This window comes from Notolabrus celidotus, chromosome 13 (genome assembly GCF_009762535.1).
Source record: "Notolabrus celidotus isolate fNotCel1 chromosome 13, fNotCel1.pri, whole genome shotgun sequence".
Classification (NCBI taxonomy): Eukaryota; Metazoa; Chordata; class Actinopteri; order Labriformes; family Labridae; genus Notolabrus; species Notolabrus celidotus.
In genome coordinates, this window is record NC_048284.1 from 27,553,254 (window position 1) to 27,572,377 (window position 19,124).

Here is a 19,124-nt window from a genome sequence, read left to right on the forward strand (position 1 = left end):
CCCTCACCTCCTCTCTCTTTAAAGCTCTCTGCCTAACCAATGATCTGCCTGAAATCTCTGATCAAGTTAGTTTTTATTGGCATGACTGTCATCAAGTATGGTAGAAATCAGATCATCCTACTTTAGGGTTTGTAAATTTGAAATAATTTTACACCAAACTATGAAACACGAAAGCATATTTTCACCCTGAACATCTGTTTGAAAAAACCTACCCTTCATATGAAAAACTGACCTGTTATTAAAATGTGTTTGGTGCTTGGTATCAAACAATGTAAACTATCAGTCAAGAAAGATGTCTGTCTAACATGAGTCTGGTTCTGCTTGAGGTTTAAAGGAAGTTTGTCCTTGCTGGTGTAACTTGCTAAATGTTTCAAAGTGCTCTGCTCAGATTAAGATGAGATCAGACTTAGTCCTGTCTTAATGTTGGGTCTTTGGTAACAATATAACACAAGTGTTTTACAAGGTTGTAAAATGAATGCTACACTGTACAGGTGCATCTCAAAAAATGAGAACAGTTCACAGTTCAATTCTAAAAGGTACACTTTTTAAACTTTAAAAATACAGAGATGTCCAACTTCTCAAAAGTATATTATTTATACAGTCAATACTCGGTTGGGGCTCCTTTACTACTAATTACTTCATCAATGGGGCCTGGCATGGAGCCTCAGCATGTGGGACTGCTGAGGTGTTAATGAAGCCCAGGTTGTTTTGATAGCGCCCTCAAGCTTGTTTGTATTTTTGGGCCGGGTGTTTCTCTTCTTCCTTTTCACAAATATCCTAAAGATTATCTATAGTACAAGTGAGTTGGCTGGTTCATCAGGCGCGGTAGTATCATGGTCAGTGAACCATTTGGTGGTACTTTTGGCGCTGTGGGCAGGTGATGAGTCCTGCTGGAGAAGAAAATCATTGCCTCCATAAAGCTTGTCAGCAGATTGAAGCAGGAAGGGCCCTACATTTTACTGGTAGACGCTGTGTTGACTTTGAACTTAGTACAACACGGTGGACCAACATCAGCAGATGACATGGCACCCCAAACCATCCCAGACTGCAGAAACTTCACGCTGGACTTCAAACACCTTGGATTCTGCGCCTCTCCACTTTCCCTCCAGACTCTTGATTTGAACCATATTTTTACTAAATTTACTTTTATCCGAAAAGAGGACTTTGGACCACTGAGCAACAGTCCAATTATATGTCTCCTGAGCCCAGGTAAGACTCATCTGAAGTTGTCTCTAGTTCAGGAGAGTCTTGATATAAAGAATGGGACAGGTGCAGTCTCTGTGTGTGGTCGCTCTTGATGTTCTGACACCAGCCTCAGTCCCTCTCCTTGTAAAGCTCTCCCAAGTTCTTAAATCGACTGCTCTTGAAGATCTTCTCAAGGCTGCAGTTATCCCTGTTGCTTGTGCAGCTTTTCCTCCCACACTCTTCCCCTCCAGTCTACTTTTCATGAATGCAGTGTAGCAGGGAGTCTAGCTCTGAGTCTAACTCTAAAGTAAGTGCAGACTGTTTTGCTCTTTGAATCTTTCATTGTGTTTTTGTTTGTATCTCTCGGCCTCTCTCTGGTGAGATGTTTTGTTTGTTTACTTCTCTTTCTTCATGCACACATAACACAACATACAGTAGCATTACATCAGTCACTTTCATCTCTTCCACTCGGGCCCTGGTTTGGCTGCAAATGTGGGCAGAGACAGAATGTTTGCTTTCCTTCTCTGACCTCTCTCCCTCTACATATATGAGCCTTAAAAGGGGGTGCTAGCTATTTTACAAACACAGTTCAATGCACTGGTTAGTATTCTTTAACCTCTTAAAAAACTGTGGATAGTGTCTAGTCTGTCAAATATGATAATCACGGTTATTTTACTTTTCTGTCATCTGTAATATTTTGGTTCAGGATCAGAAAAAACGTTTAATCTAAATCTTAATCATAAAGTGTGTGCACGGATTATTTTGACTTCATGTGAGGAGGCCATTGTTCTGAATCAAGGAGCTGGATAACATACTAATTCTTCCAAATCCTTATATTACTTTTGCATGCGCATTCATTAATATAATGCTGATACAGTGATACACTTTTGTACATCTAAGTGAACTAATTTAAGAACTGTCTAATACATAGAATCATCTGTGTCATCTATAAATTTGTGTGTGTAATAATGCGTGTGGTGAAAAGGTTCTTGTTTGTTGTTGTTTTCTGCAGACTCTCTCTGCTGACTCCAGCAAAACCGGGTCCAGGACTGTGTCAGCATCAGACAGAGAGAGAGAGAGAGAGAGAGAGAGAGAGAGAGAGAGAGAGAGAGAGAGAGAGAGAGAGAGAGAGAGAGAGAGAGAGGAGGAGAGAGAGAGAGAGAGAGAGAGAGGAGAGAGAGAGAGAGAGAAGAGAAGAGGGAAGAGAGAGAGAGAGAGAGAGGAGAGAGGATGAGAGGAGAGAGAGAGAGGAGAGAGAGGAGAGAGAGACACACACAGAGAGACAGAGAGAGAGAGAGAGAAAAAGAGAGAGAGAGAGAGAGAGGAGGGGGGGGGGGGGGGGGAGAGAGAGAGAGAGAGAGAGAGTCTGCAGACAGAGCAGGAGTTGCAGGAGCTCAGGGGTTTGCCTGGGGAAAGAAACTGCGTGTGCATACAAACACACGCACGCACACACACATCCCATTGCAACCATGAGTTTTAATGACCACAAGTCACCTTCAGGAACCCGCAGTGAGAGAATTGAGGATAACATTAACCTGTTTTGACGCATGCATTGAATGTTTAAATGCTGTGATGTGTAATCATCAAAGAGACGACTGAACTTGATTAAAGGTAGATGATCGTAAAGAGCTTGTGCACAAAAATTATCTTAAAACATACAAATTTTCTCCTGCAGGCTGAAATTGAGGGATACACATGACACTAAGTAGGCATAAACTCTAACATTGTGTGAAATCTATTGTTAAAGTCAAATCAGTGCCCTTTATTGATTCAGCAGGGAGCTGCACAACCTGACCTACAAAGTTGCTGCAGACTGACAAAGACAAACTAGACTCACCTGCTGGTGAACATAGTGTGTGGAGTGTGTAGCATCTGAAGAGTCAGATACCTTCCCCAGATGAGAGAGACCAAACAGAGCTTGAAGAGGAATTGAAATTGGACTTGCATTTGGATGGTAATGATGCTATGTGTCTGCTGGATCATTAAAGAAGGGGGAGAAAGACTTCTCACTGTCAACACAAAGTGCTGACTGAAAAGGTTTTTTTCTTCTACATATTTTTTTGAGAATATGAAAGGACTAGATTTGAAAAAAATTACAGTCTTCAGTTCTGTGTATGCCTCCTGTATGTCTGTGCCATGTGTCAGCACTTTGAAGTTGAGGTCTTGCCCTATTTAACTCCTGCATGTGCTCAAAGGTCCTACCTGGAAAGACTGAAATAAAAGTGGATACATGTACAACAAAGTGGGCAAGGCTAATGTGAGATGAGGAGGCAGAATGCATTACACTCACTTAGGAAACGATCCACATTGTTCCTGAACCATCCTCGAGTGTCCTTCAAGGGTGTTTTTGTTATTCCTTTGAATAATGGATGAGGCACAGAGAGTGAGAGGGAGAGATAGTCCTCTGGCGACTGGGCCGTACTGCAGTAGTTGTTCTCGCTGATGCTTTCTCTTGTTGTGGAGTTGGGAAGTCTTTGCCTCGATCCTGTGAACCACGACTCAACGGTTTGATACGAAACAAATTTGATTGATTGACCTGGTATAGAAAGTTCTAAGTCTCCAAACAGATGTTATGATTGAAATTTGCACCTATAAAAACTGTTTCAATTATTTCCAGTTTTTTATAACAGGCTTATTTTCATGTTGTTTAAAGTGAGTCATGATTCAATCAGAAATGAGAAATGCAACAATTAGTTCCATTTTGATTCCCAGATGCATAGCTACTCAAGAAAAGGGAGTGCATTTTATTCACAAAGCTAATAACATGTATTCTACATCATTCAGATTATCCATAAGACAGAGCAGCTTTGAACTGAAGACAAACACACATTTGTGTTATCTCCTTAAGACATAGATCCCAACAGCAGCTGCATGAATCAGTGGCACTGTGATAGAGCCATAAGGTTGTGTTTCGTAGTTGCTTAAATCTTAATTGTTAGGATTTACTTTGAAAAGAAAATTATAAGTGACAGTATGTAAGTGTAATACGCATAAGCAATAAGCCAACTGCTTTCACTCTGTATGCAAAGGCCTAAATCATCAAAATCAATGATGTGATATACATATGTTTTTATTATATTAAATCTTTAATTAACCAGGAAATCCAGTTGAGATTAAACATTTTTCACAAGAGAGATTTGGCTGAGGTAGCAACTCTACATACACTATAATTTAGAGAAATGTGTCACATAAGTTAAGTTCTATGTTTTTTTATTGAGTATATGTTTGCCTCACTAAATATATCATTTTATTATTGGCTTGAATACATTTCTATAATATTTTTCTAATAATTTTGTTAGGTTATCTTATAGGTTATCTTATAGACAGCTAGCTGTTACTATATGTTAGCTAGCTGTCTGCAAGCAATTTGGGAAGCTAACTGGTTAGCTAGCTATTATAAAAGAAGGCAATACACCATAAATGAACCAGGACCTATTTGGCACAGAAATGCTTTCTCTACATATTATACTACTTTGTCGTGACACAGGATTACCAAAAGTTAATAGTTGTAATTGTATTTGTGAATGTTGTTAAATGTAGCTCTATCTAAAGACTCTTTTTACAGGTAAATTACATCCCCAACTTCCTGCTTTGAAGGGACGGCAGTCAAGCCGCAGCTCTGTTTGGTTTCAAAATATCACCTTACCTTTGTTATAGTCCACATCCTTATACCCAATGAGCATTAACAGTAAACCTAATAACCACTGCAAGTCTGTTCCCACCTTTGTTTTTGCTTCTGCTAACACCATCCCCTCTGTCTCCTGGTTTCTCCCTCTTTTCGTTCCTTTAGGTTTCTTTGTGCGTGACCGTTGGTTGTCCTGGGACCTCTCTCTCCTGGCTGTCAGCAGCTCATCCAGACATTGATCTGGATCATGGTCCCCCTGGAGACTTTAGACTCTTCTTTCTTTCTCTTTCTCCTTTGTTGCACATCATCCGGTCTCCCTCTCTGTTTGTTCGTCTCTCTTATCTGTGTGCTGTGTGAATGTTGTATTTATCTCTCCTGTATTTGAGTCGTCAGCCTCATATTGGACTTTTATTTCGCCATAGAAAATATTAAAAGACATAAACTGTGGGCTGATGACTAAATTGTAGAGACCCCTGAGGCAAATTAGAATCCTGATTTCAGATAAACAAAGTAGACTTGACTACTTGTCTGAACCAAGCATGCCTTCCTGACTCTGTGGCCCTGAGGGCACTGCACAAAATGCAACTTAAGAAAATAATTCCAAAACAGAATCAAATTTTAAAATAAACTTTATCCATTAAAAAAACATGATCTGGTTTTCAAGAAGGATGGATGAAGGATAGTGTGAAAAATTACCACGTTAGTAATGAAACATCAAAGAAATCAGCCAGAAGACTGTCTCTACAGGTCTCTCCAACATATTGATGAAGCAGCTACAGCTCCTTTAAATTACTGCAGCTAGAGTTCTTACTTAGACCAGGAAAATGGATCACATCAGCCAGAACCCAGGAAACAGATTTTTTATTTTCTGTCATCCAGGTCATGGTAATCCAAACTCTAATCCTGAAGGCAGCTGGATCTGGTTTACATTCCTGAAGAAGCTAAGTGCAACTTAATCCAAAAAGCTTCGGTTGTGAGGTGAAATGTTTTCAAGATCTTCAACCAAGTTTAGACTAGATGAGACTTCAGGTCTTCTTATTCTCGTTAATGAGGCACTGACAGCATCAGAGTCAAACCATGAACCACTAAGATCTCTCAGCACGAATGAGACAGCTGTGTGTTCTGTCCTGAGGGTCAGAGCTAAACACGGAGGAGCAGATTTCAGATTTAATGAACAACATATTTGGAACAACATCTTATAGACATTGAAGTTATTCTTGTCCTCTTATTCAAGACTTAGACCTACCCTGGTCTGGAGTTAAAACTAGAAGTGATTGTCATATGTGAAGACACACTGCTACTGTACCACATGATATTAACCGGTGTGTTGTTGGAAATCGTTCACTTGGTGTGCTTACAAACCTGTATTTCTTTATATCAACTATGCTTGTAGATTATGGAAGCTAAAGTCAAGATAAATGCTCCTCCATAAACTGAATCAAAGCTTTAATAAAGCTGTTAAACTAAAAATCAGTCGAACTCATCGTAATGACTCATCACGCTGTATCATACTGTTACCTCCTACTGAACCAGCAGGGAATTAATGGAACAAATGTGTATAATAGACTTTTTTAGTGTATATACATGAAGAGTTTATTATGTCTGAGGTTTTACTGTTTATTGTCTAGGTAGATGTACTTCTTTAAAATGCATTTTTATTGTGATGGCTTCAAGATGTTGAACTCAAGCTGAATTGAATAAAGCTGAATGGTTTTTCTTTAGGGGCTGAGGACATTTTTGGTTTGATTTACAGAGCTGACTTCAGACTTTGTTCACAGATTAATGCACATAGAGAAAACAGCACATTCATTTTTATTGATCAAATAACTTTATTTTGACGACACTTAACCTTTCTTATTTGTGTCTTGACACATTCATAATTATTGCTATTATTGGTAAATATTGTGATATTATTGTGACAGCTTCATCAGTTTGGATTAGCGCTCTTAAGTTGAGTAGGAACATGAGACTAAAGCTTAAAGTTTTAAAGATATCATCAATTAATTTATGAAATAAATGTAATTTAATTCAGTTATATTTTCAGACTAGATTTCATTTTTACCCCTTGCAGGAATGCTTCTCATTTTGTCTTTATTGTGGATCAGTGCAGTGGAGCAAAGAAACTAATATTCTGAACATTTGAGTGTTTCTTCATTCTAAGTTAAATGTAATTTAACTTATTATGATTACACCAGCGTGTAACAGATAGCAGCAAAGCAAACACGTATCATCACTGAGGATAAAATGTTGTATAAATACATTTGAGACAGTCTCATCTGGGCCTGCGATGTTAAAGGAATGTGTATCCTCAATAGGAGTGCTTTTCACTGGCTCTTTCTTTCAGTTAGTTTTTGGATCCTCTTCATTTCAGAAAAGAAGGGTAAACAGATTTTTCCCAAGAAATAAATAACTACTCTCAGCCTGCATATTTTTTTCTCTTGCAATGTATTGACGGTGATTTCATTGACAAGCTTGGTCTGCTTTTTGCCTGAGAAGGATTTTGTAACGAGTGGTGAAGAGACTGACATCAAGGTGGACTGTCTGCCGCATCAGTGATAGCCTACGTGTACAAATGCACAACGTGTTCCTCTTTAAATATCCCACTGTAACTCAGTGATTCAAAAGGCTCTCGACTCACAGGAGCAATAAAGACAGACACCATTGGGACTAGGGTTTATTACTTTTAATCAATTCAGCTAGCTACAAAATGTCCACCACTTCACACACTGACAGGATACAGAGAGGGAGTCTTTAATATTACATGCGTTGAGGACATCAATCTCACGGTTTAACCTATTGTGTCATTCAGGTTTGGGTATTTAATCACCTTACTCTAACTACTCAGCATTTTGGCGATTTGGTGTGCATAGCTCTAAAGTACAGAAGCAACAAAAACCCTTTTGATGTTTTTTTGTTTCAGAGTATAGTTACTGTTATTTTGTACTATTATTATTTTTACCAATAACAAACCACACGGGGAGAATAAACTTACAGATACAGTCTTCTTATAAAAGTAAGGTCTCTCAGAAATATGCGTCTTTGCTTTACATTGCAAACGTTTATTTTTTTCAGAGCATCCAAAACCTATGTTACAGTACACAACCAGTCCTCATCTTTCAGCACATAGTCAACATCGTCATCATTGAACTGCATAATCATTTAGAAAACAGGTCATTTTTTGCAATACAACCCCAAGTCCTCGTATTTTTTCATCTTGAACTCACTTTTTTGATCCCTTTTGCATTATTTTACAACGAGATGGTCACAGTCGGTAAATATATCGAGACAAAAAGAGTGGCACTATTGCAAACTTGCAGGAGTATGGAACGATCAACTGTGTCCTAATACTGAGCATGCGTTTTGTCAATTTGCTACTGCCATGTTATCATTTTTTATATATATTTTTCAGACAGGTTTTATTTATAAGACTAAAATCTACCATTTGTCATGCAGAGAACGCACAATTCACATCACTTGGAATGCAATGTCTAATACAGCTACAGAGAGTCTAGTTGCACATTGTCTAAACAGTAACTCAGTATGATTGCAATGAAGGAAAATGTACCAACTGCCTTTTGATTGTAAGTGCTCTTTGCAATCCTCTACATCTGTATCGTTGCTCAGTGTATCGTTACTCATGTTTTTCCGTCATCTTCTCCCTTTTGTCATAACAACACCAAAATAAGGAGCATGACAGTAGCCTAAATGGAATGACACAGTTTTACTAAGACGATACTGAGATACTGAAAAGGAAAATAATCAAACAAACAGCTTGTATAGCATTCCTATTATATACGTATCATCCAGAGCAGTGTACTTTTAAATATATATATATATTATATATTATATATGATATATTTTATAATATATGATATATATATATTGATAAAGAGATAAAAACTTCACAGGTGAGCTAGAGAGCCATCAAGTCAGCACTATATACAACCTTTGGAAAGAATGATATACGGAGTATAAGAAATCATCTTTTTACGAGGACAATCATCTTGAAAAAGCTCGACAGACGACACACAGAACAACATTTACAATGGGGAGGGGAGGTGATATGTGCATGTGTGCAAACCTAGAAGGTCAATACCATGATGAAAGCATGTCAGCGCCTGACGACGTGCGGCGCGGGAAGCCCACGCTCTGAACTTATAGCGTTTAGCCACTGCCCAGCATCTTTGTGGCGCGCTGGTTGGCCTCGTCAATCCTGGTCTTGTTGGAATCAGCCTGGGTGGAGGAGGAGAGGAGACAGAAGCAGGAGAAGGATATAAGCTTGCTGCTATCTCACAATATTTTTTTATTGTTATATTTATGCTCTTTACAACTCAGTTAGATTGAGTAGTAAGAAATCTCCTCAATGCCAAACAGATGTAACAACTTTTAAATACAATTTAAATTTGATCTATGAATACCATAAAACTACAATGGAATTATGATGGATTATAGCTTTAGCTAACATTGAGGGCCTTGGATATAGTGAAAATACGATATATGCTGTGCTATGCTGTAATGCTATGCTATGCTGTACTTTAGTATACTATGTTATGTCATACTATACTATATGCTATACTATACTATGATCAGAATCAGAATCAGAATCAGCTTTATTCGCCAAGTATGCTTGAACACACAAGAAATTTTGACTTCAGTAAACAAGGAATTTGACTTTGATATGCCATACTATACTATACTATACTATATGCTATGCTATGCTATGCTATACTATACTATATGCTATACTATGCTATACTATAATATGTTATACTATACTGTACTATACTATACTATACTATACTATACTATACTATACTATACTATACTATACTATACTATACTATATGCTATGCTATACTATAATATGTTATATTATACTATACTATACTATACTATATGCTATGCTATGCTATACTATAATATGTTATACTATACTATACTATACTATACTATACTATACTATACTATACTATATGCTAGGCTAAGCTATAGTATAATATGTTATACTATACTATACTATACCATACTATACTATATGCTAGGCTATGCTATACTATAATATGTTATACTATACTATACTATACTATATGCTATGCTATGCTATACTATAGTATAATATGTTATGCTATACTATACTATACTATACTAAACTATACAATACTATACTATACTATATGCTATGCTATACTATAATATGTTATGCTATGCTATACTATGTTATACTATGTTATGATATTCTATGCTGTACTATACTGTACTATACTACACAATGTTATGCCATTCTATCCTATCCTATCCTATCCTATCCTATCCTATACTAGTCTATACTATACTTTCCTATCCTATCCTATACTAGCCTATACTATACTTTCCTATCCTATCCTATACTAGCCAATACTGTACTATCCTATCCTATCCTATCCTATCCTATCCTATACTATACTATACTATACTATACTATACTATACTATAAAGATTAAACATTTCAAATCATTTACAAAGTTAGAAATAGTTGAATAAAGATAAATTGTGCACATAATGCAAAATTAATAAATATAAGAGTGTAATAAACAAGACAAAAAAATATATATAGATCTTCTCCTGTGTGTTACCTTCTCCATGATCCTGTCGATCTGGCGATTCTGGGTGTCGATCTCGTTGCCCATGTCCAGAGCCATGTGGCGCAGGTTACCAATGATGCCTCCCACCTGCTCCAGGTTCTCGTCCATCTCATTTTCTCGGGCATCATCTGTTACCCTAAACACAAACACACACAAGGGCGATTTTTAATACTTTGATGTTTGTATAAACACCAGGCCACACACACCACATATTGCCATGTTGACCAGGTTCAGGAAGGTGATGCCTGAGCCCTTTGTGATGCTCTCTTCCATATTTCCCCTCTGATCTCTTTTGTGTCTTCTAAAGAACCCGGAGTCTGAACTCAGAGCAGCCATCTGGACACTATGGAGAATCTTTGCATCAGAGTTTATATTCTGTTTACACCCAGTAATTACTTCCTGTAGATCTAATTACTTACTGCTCAAAATACTTTGTCCTTTACAATGTGCTTCACCTGATTAATAATTTTAATATTTAATAACAGAGATAACACACAGTAAGTACGATACCTCCCCATTTTCAAATCTGGTCCAATTTAATTAAAAGAACAAAATAACCTTTTGAATTCATTTTGAGTTCACAGGGATGAATATGGATTAAAAGAAAATTACATTTACACATGGCAGAGATTTAATATTGGGATAGGACTGAAACATAAAATACAACTCAAATAATATTACTCTTGATCATTACAGTCTTTGAACTTCAATTTGTAAGGTGCGACATAAAGACTCCAGCAGGTTGTTGAAATTTTCACGGCACATTTGCTTGTCTAAGTCTATTGGGATCAAATCATCATCACTTCAGTTTACAGATGTTTTATATTACAGATGTATGAGACAAAGAAATAAGAGCCACAGAATTAATTAAACTCCTGACCTCCTTTCTGCCTCTTCGTATCCACTTAACTTCAGCTTTCTCTCGTGTCCCTAAACACCCAACCAGCAGACTTGTAGATAATGTCACATAACCTCTTGATGCCATTAAAGATGCTGGTAGAATTTCCTCACTTGTAGTTATAAATGTTACTCAGAGTGTTTTCACTGGCGACAGCTCATTAGCACACCTCTAAATTGAATTAACGGTCACAATGCGGCATTATCAAAATCAAATTAAGGCTTGAACTATATGCTACTGTCAGCATGCTTATACTTCTACAATGATTGTTTTTCAGATGTTGATGCTTTATGGGTATTATCATAACCACCTTATTTATATGCTAGCATTTTCTGTTACTAAACAGAACTAAATACTGTGAAGTACAACTCACAGGCTGATGCCAGGTGTTATGAGTTTAGCGAGTATATGCTCATAAAAAATTAGCCAGTGTTGTCATATTATTTATTAAAGCAGGATTAAATATGGGGTCTTTAAGGTTTAGCAGCTGATCCTCGAGAGAGAACCTTTCTTGTGCGTGTGATTAAAAAGTCTCTCTTGGGGCGTCGGTTTAGCTCAGTTAAAGTGCGCCCAGTATACAGAAGCGATAGTCCTTATCGTAGATACTGTGGGTTCCAACTTCGTCCCTTTGTTGCACATCATTCCCCACGCTCTCCTTCAAACATGTCCTGTCTCTCTACAGCTTTCCTATCAAATACAGGCATAATGGAGCAAAAAAGCCTCTCCTATCTTATCTCTTTTTTTTTGTCAAGCTGGGAAAATGCTTAATTTTCCCTATACAACTCACTTCATTTTTAAACTCCACAAGTTCACTGTAAGGGAACAGGGTTCCTAGAAATAGTTGATCTTCTCCCAACCAAAGCTAAAGAAAGCCTGGTCAGAGGTTTTTTTCTCCTCTTGTCTCCGGCAGAAGACATTACTATGTTTTAATGTTCAAATAAACAACGTATTACAAAAAAGTAGTGATCTGAGTTGCTGGACTTGAGATCATTGGTTCCCTTAACCATGCCAGAGTTAACTATATCCTTGTTGTAGTTTCATATTTGATATAAGGCCTTAAGCTTAGTATTTATATTTAATTCCCAGAGAGCAATCAAAAATTCAGATTTTCAAAATGTCTCATCTTAAATCTGTACTTACTATGCGATTTCTTTCTCTGTGCATCCATTCATAATATGCTTACACCCCTAAAGGTCTGCACCATCTCTCCGTTTCCAGAACACCCATATTCCTCCAATATGAATACACATACAGTACCTCTCTCTGTCCACCTGTTCATACCTTAACAACCCATCACATCATCCCCTCTTCCTTCTTTCCTACCAGTCTATTTTAAACTTCAAGTACTTCAATGAATAAAGCTCAAGCCTCTCATACCTGCGGATGAAACCTCCACTGATGGCCATCTGTTCGCGCTCATCGACCACGCGGGCGGGCTGGCTGGCCACCACCCCGTCTTGGTTGTTCCCCCAGGCCTTGCTGGCTCCGCTCTTCATCCTGTCCATCGACAGCGAAGGTGAGGATTGAGGAGGGACAGTTACTCCACAGTTTGACCAAACATGTTATTGTTTACCTCAACCAGGCAGGCTTCCCATTTGTTACATTTACATAGATAGCCTTGGATTTGAGGTTCTGTATGTGGCGTGATCAACTGACACAAAGGTGTTATTTGGGTTCATGCATACGGTACATAAATATATGATAGGGACTAGACTAAATCAAGCAAAGCATAGCAGGCAGAGACTGGTTGGTAGATTGGGTTTAGTAAGTTCAGACTCATTCTGTTGTTAACACAATATCAATGTGTGTGATGTTATATCTTGTAGGTATATAACATACTGTTCAGAATCAGGCACAAGTCACATCTGTCTCTTGTTTGAAATTAAGCATGCATTTAAAAGCTTCTACGTGTAATATGACCAAATATGGGAGAAATACTTCTCCCCTTTCCACTTTTTTCTTTAAACCATCCCACTTTCTGTGAGGTTGAAATCATAAACCTTACCCCCCACCCTCCCACACACAATTAAATGTCCCAGTGTGACAGAAAACAGAGAGGAGACAAGCTTGTAGCAGACACACAAAACATAGAGTGTACAGGACTGTAACACTGTTGGGAGGTACGACGGTTAACGTGGAGAACAAACTGCCAAATGACAGAAGAAAACAAAACAAAATTAAAAAAAAGAAACTGGAGTGAGTTAACAGAGAATAACACCTGCTGTAACACCCGCACCTCTAACCCCTCCCTCGCTTTGTGATCTTTAAATATCACTGCTCTGCTTCTAGACTCTGAGCTCAGCAGTGATGAAGAGGAGTCAGATTCATCTGTATACACGTCTGTCTTTACAGTGTAAAGAATTAGATTATTAAATTGTAGCTGTTTTGAGTGGCATCAAGAATGTCACCTCAGTTTGCCGTTAAGATTCAGCTTCTGATTTGGCACCACACAGTCGGAACAGAGTGAAAGGTTTCAGAGGTAGAGGTTGAAGTTTTATCATGTTTGTGTCTCATATATTTTAAGGCTTTTTTGAAGACTGGCCAGGCTGACATGTTTTATCTTTCAGGCAGATTAACACACATATTCATGAGCCGTTAATCTCATTTCTATACATATTTTGTCTGCACCTGTTCAACAGTTTCATAGGATCTTTTTTTTCTTTTTGCATAACCAAAGAGTGCGGTGTGGATGTGTTTTAGCTGTATCAGGGATGGTGATTGCTCAGCCTCCTACACTGCTTTATTAATAGAAATGGACTGAGGCAAAGCTATGCTTGGCTCTCTGTCCCTGCTGACACTCACCAGTGTGGTAAACACACATGCTACCCTTGTCTGAGTCTGTTCCTCTCCTCTCCTCTCCTCTCCTCTCCTCTCCTCTCCTCTCCTCTCCTCTCCTCTCCTCTCCTCTCCTCTCCTCTCCTCTCCTCTTCTCTCCTCTTCTCTCCTCTCATTTGACATCCAGTCTATCATCCTGTGCTTTTGCTTCCCTGCAGCCTCAGAATGGATATAATGCACTTTTCTAATCAGCTTTGCTGCTGAAATGAGATGATATGATTAGATCTTATGAGTATTACAGACCCAATGGTAAAACTGAAACCTTTTTAATTCATTTGCTGACTCCAAATGAAGCTTTACAACAATCAAAGTCCACCAACAGTGGCATGAAGACAGTCAGAATCCAAAACATTAAGCACCAAAACTTCAGGAGTCAGCTAATTCTGACAGCCTGCATGCTGAGGGGATTAAGACATATCCTGGTTCGTATAATGGAATTAAGTCTCTCTCTTTAAGTGTTGAAAAATTCCATCAGAAAAACGTGTCCTTTGTCTTTCTAGCGTCCATCTATGTGTGCATTCACTTTGAGTCAACTTCCCAGCAGGCTATCATGCCACTATCTGATACGGCTGACCTACATGTGAGTGAGCGCCCCTCAGGAGAGGCAGCTTAGCGAACAGTAATGTTGAAACAGCCAGTGCCAGATAAAAGGGGAATTTAGCTTAGTGCTCTGCAGGAGAGGTGGCACTGCAGAGAAACTGCAGCAGAAGCAGAAGGAAAACAAGGCAGTGTGCTGGATCGCCACGCTCAGCCATGTAAAGTCAAGGGTACCACGCGGTACATGCGCAGCAGCATGATGTACCCATTTTACAGAACCAACATGTCTGCAACAGTGAAATATCTTACTGCGCATGTGTCCTAACCTAGTTTCCATCTCCCAGGAACGACTCAGATCACTCCTGTTTTTCTCAGTTTGCTTTGAACGTGTCACACTGGGTCACTTTTGTTTTTCAGTGATGCATTCACTGCCTTTCTTTTCACAATGAAACGTCTTGCCTGTGTCTGTTTTATTACTTTTTCTCAAATCCCTGTTTTACATTTAAGCATTCTTCAATTAAGAAAAAGAGAAAATTGACTTGACTTTCTTCTTTTGAATCCCCATTCACCAAAAAAAGACAGCAGGCTTTATACTGCTTGTGCTGAATAAAACAAAGATTTGTTCATCATCACCATAGACATCATCAATATCAACTTCATTGTTAATCACAGCATCATCATATGTAGCAGTCCTGTTATGAGTTGCATTGTCATGCATGCATGAGCATTCAAAGGGTCATGCTCGCCAGTCATTCCATGTCATTGGCACTTTGTGGTTCAAAATGGTAGTAGGGGGAGAAGGGTGCTTTGGGGGGGAAACAGAAAGGTTTCGTATCCTGCGAAGAGGTGAAGATCTACGCAATGTTAGAGCGGTGCGATAGAGGTAGAGATCATGCAGATGAGGAGAAGTGTCAAACAGTTCTGGACCAGGCTGACCAAAGGCATTTTAGTACCAAGATCACCAGATCTCCAGCAGGAGTCAACAGACGAAGTGATCAGACTACCAAGATGCTTTGGAAGCCACAGCCCTGCTCTTTTGATTGAATCTCTGTCATTTGAATGTTTGGAGGGCCACTTTTTAATGCAACTAACTCCATTTCTGGAGGAATCATGAGGAATATTAAGAGTGAGACTTCTACATTGGCTGCAGCTGCATATACTGTAGATGACTCCTGTTATAAAGGTCTTTGGAGAAGTGGACGCTTAGAGAATAGGGCGCTTGGAGAATGGCACTTGGTAGAAGAGTGATAAGAGAGGCACTTGAAGATGAACCATGACCTTGACTAAGTGAGGAAGTGCTTACGTGAAGGACTGGACTTTTTGAGGATGGCTTTAAAGGATTTGGATCTTCCCAGTCCATATGTGCATCTCTGGTTGGACAGTGCAAAAGCAGCAGCAAAGATACATTTAGGTAGCTATGAATCCTGGGATACTGTATGTCGGGGGGCCAATCTGTTGGTGAACGTCCAACAGTACCAAAGGCTGCTGCATGTGCCCGCAGTGTGTGTCTGCATTGTCTGAATTCACCTCAAAGTGGAACTGAAATTTAAATTTGGTTTTGATTAAAAATCTGAGTATATTGATAAATGATTGTGTTGTTAGTGCTGTTGTTCTGTAAACATTGTTAATACCAAAAAGGTAACAGGTTTTGTTCATTGTACTGCAGTGATGGCACTGTTAAAGTTCACTGGGTGGAGCATGATTTTTTGGTTAATACAGAGAATGTCAGTATGTATTTCAATAGGTGTAGTTTGTCCTATTAGACCAAACACAAAGGCATTAAATGTTTGACTGGGGTCATAAGCTAGTGGTTAGCAGCAGCTGTGTTTTGAACAACTCAAAGTGAAATAAAAACAGCTAATGTTTGAGAAACTTGTTTAGCTACTTGCTAGCTTGCACTGCAGAATATGAAGCTAACATGATGGGTCCCACATTTGTAAAATATCATCAGCATCTTAAAATGCTAGCTGTTAGAGATAAATTATATTAATTCAAATAGTATTATCTGATTTTTTTCCCTTACGTTGAATGTGAAGAATTTAAATTTCAGTTGACTTCAGGTGTGACTGTGTGTTCGATATCTGACAGTGCGTCATGGCCTCCTGTGTCCACTCCGTAAAGATGCAAAGGGAAGTTTAGGTTTGTTTCAGACTGTAGAAGAGCGAGTATTGGCTGATGGCCATCATGATGTCACTTCTACCTCGATTATTTTTTTGATTCCTCAGATATTTACTCTTATTTCTTAATGGCAGGCAGGCAGGCAGGCAAGCAGCACCTACTTGTTACATGGACAGGAGCAAAGACCACAGAATTTCCCTAGATCGTTCAAATTCTTTTCTGCATCCTTCATGTCCTTATTGATTTGGTCCATTCCCTCCTCGATGCGCTCCAGTTGCTCTGATTAAACACAAGTCATTTATCCCCCACAGAACGAAGCACAAGAAGAGAGAAAAGAAGAAGAAGAGAAGAAGAGAGAGATAAAGAAAGGACAAAGGAGAGAAGACAACAACTTCAGACACTCACTGTGACGAAAGAAAGTAATGCGAAAACGAAAAAAAAAAGAGGAAAAACTGGACGCCACCACATATGTAAAGGACCTTTGGGGCACGTTGTCAGTACCTACTTGTTACATGGACATATGAAAAGCCCACAGCATTTCCCTAAATCTTTTAAATTTTTCTCGGCTTCCTTCATGTCTTGGTTGATATGGTTCATGCCATCTTCAACACGATCGAGTTGCTCTGGTCAGGACAAAGGGATGACAGTAATGGAATGAATTTTATTGACTGAGTGACAGAAATATGAGTCATGATGAGCAGTAATTGAGAGAAACGTTTACTCAACTGTGTGTAAGCGTTGCGTATCACAACTCGAAATTAAGACTTAACTTAAAATATTACGTCTCCTCAAACTTTTGGAAATGTATTATTCAATTTGTATTGAGAATTACATTAGGATGGTTATTACATTTTACATCTGTATGCTGAAACAAAGCTACATCAAGTTGTTGGGTAGCGTCTCATAAAAACAAGAAATGAAATGTGATAGCTAGCCGGCTCTTTCGCTAAAAAAAATAATCTCAGTTTTATTAGCTTTTGTTGGATTTGACCACAGATTAGAGAAAAACCCATCTTGTTCTTTAACCTCACTTTTTGCGAACTTAATATGAATGACATGAGACATCAATGAGTGATCTTTAGACATGTTTGTAGCAACCCAACCAAAGAGAGAGCTGAGATAGCCATTAGCCGCTACTTTAATAAGTGTCAACGCTAAGCTAGCAGTCTCCCGGCTGTAGCTTCATATTTAGCATACAGACATAAAATGTGTGTCCCATTTCTATCCAGCTCTTTGAAAGAGAAACAATAAAAAAACACTAAATGTTTATTCTTTTTTAGTTGTTGTCGTTTTACACATGCTAAGTGTCTAAGCCAGGGAACAAGACTATGAAACTGCTCCCCAGAAGTACATATTTTTAAAATCAATTTTAGAGCTAATGTTAAAACATTTCTAGTCTAAAGTAAAGACATGTTGAATGCATCATGTACTTTTTATTTTACCACTTTATATTTATTTATTCATTTGTTTGTTTGTTTGTTTAGTTAGTATGTTTTTTTGTTTTTTTCGCTCCAGCAGTGAGCTAAAGTTGCTCCTTTTCAAAATAATACATCATTCTTAGCCTAAACTGAACGAGACACTGGGTAGCTTTATCACTGTGCAATAATACATGTTCTTTATCCTGAATAAGCCCTTAAGGCAGCTGTACAAGCTGCTGATAATAAATGTTACTTGAACCCCATTTCCAAAAAGGTTTGGGCTCTGCGTAAAATGCCAGTAAAACAGAATTTGAAGGATTGAAAATCTCATAAACCCTGTATCACATTTAAAATAGTTCAAAGACAACATATCAAATTGAATTGTTGTACTATTTTGTGATGTAGTCACTCACAAAGTGATGAACATCTTCCCATCTTTACCTCTGAGAGACTCAGCCTCTCTGGCCCTTTTTAGAGCCCGTCATTGCAAGTTAACCAAATCAGTTTGGGGACGTTCCTCCAGATGACTTATATAAAAAGCTTTGTAGTGTGTTCTTGTACCTGTCCAAACTGTTTAACGACATGCTGCTGACCTCAATTTGAAGAGAATATATTTCTCATTAAACATTACAATTTCTTGCATTTGATGTGTTGTATTTGCACTTCTATCACACAGCGTCCACACTTCTTTGGAATTGGGGTTATACACCTGAGCACATACATGATCCTTACAGGCTGTGAATGGATGCATGGCAGTCATATGTTTCTAAATAAAGAAACCCTTCGAGAAGCTTCTCTGTTGGTTCACATATCACATGTGACTTATCGCATTGTTAGAATTTGCTGCCACAATGTAGTCAATAAACCTGCTTACTTGGCTTAAAACC

General features: G+C 38.4%; 1 protein-coding gene across 1 annotated transcript in view; it reads right to left on the minus strand.

Annotated features, from left to right (window-relative positions):
- Positions 1-7,853: 7,853 nt before the first annotated feature.
- snap25a (synaptosome associated protein 25a) overlaps positions 7,854-19,124 on the minus strand; it is a 60,565-nt gene continuing 49,294 nt past the window's right edge. Inside the window, exons 11-14 of the mRNA XM_034700052.1 lie at positions 16,981-17,098; positions 12,707-12,826; positions 10,423-10,567; positions 7,854-9,043 (exon numbers count right to left, since the gene is read on the minus strand). Coding sequence (XP_034555943.1) covers positions 8,975-9,043; positions 10,423-10,567; positions 12,707-12,826; positions 16,981-17,098 — 452 coding nt within the window. The 3' untranslated portion in view covers positions 7,854-8,974. The remainder of the gene's footprint in view (positions 9,044-10,422; positions 10,568-12,706; positions 12,827-16,980; positions 17,099-19,124) is intronic.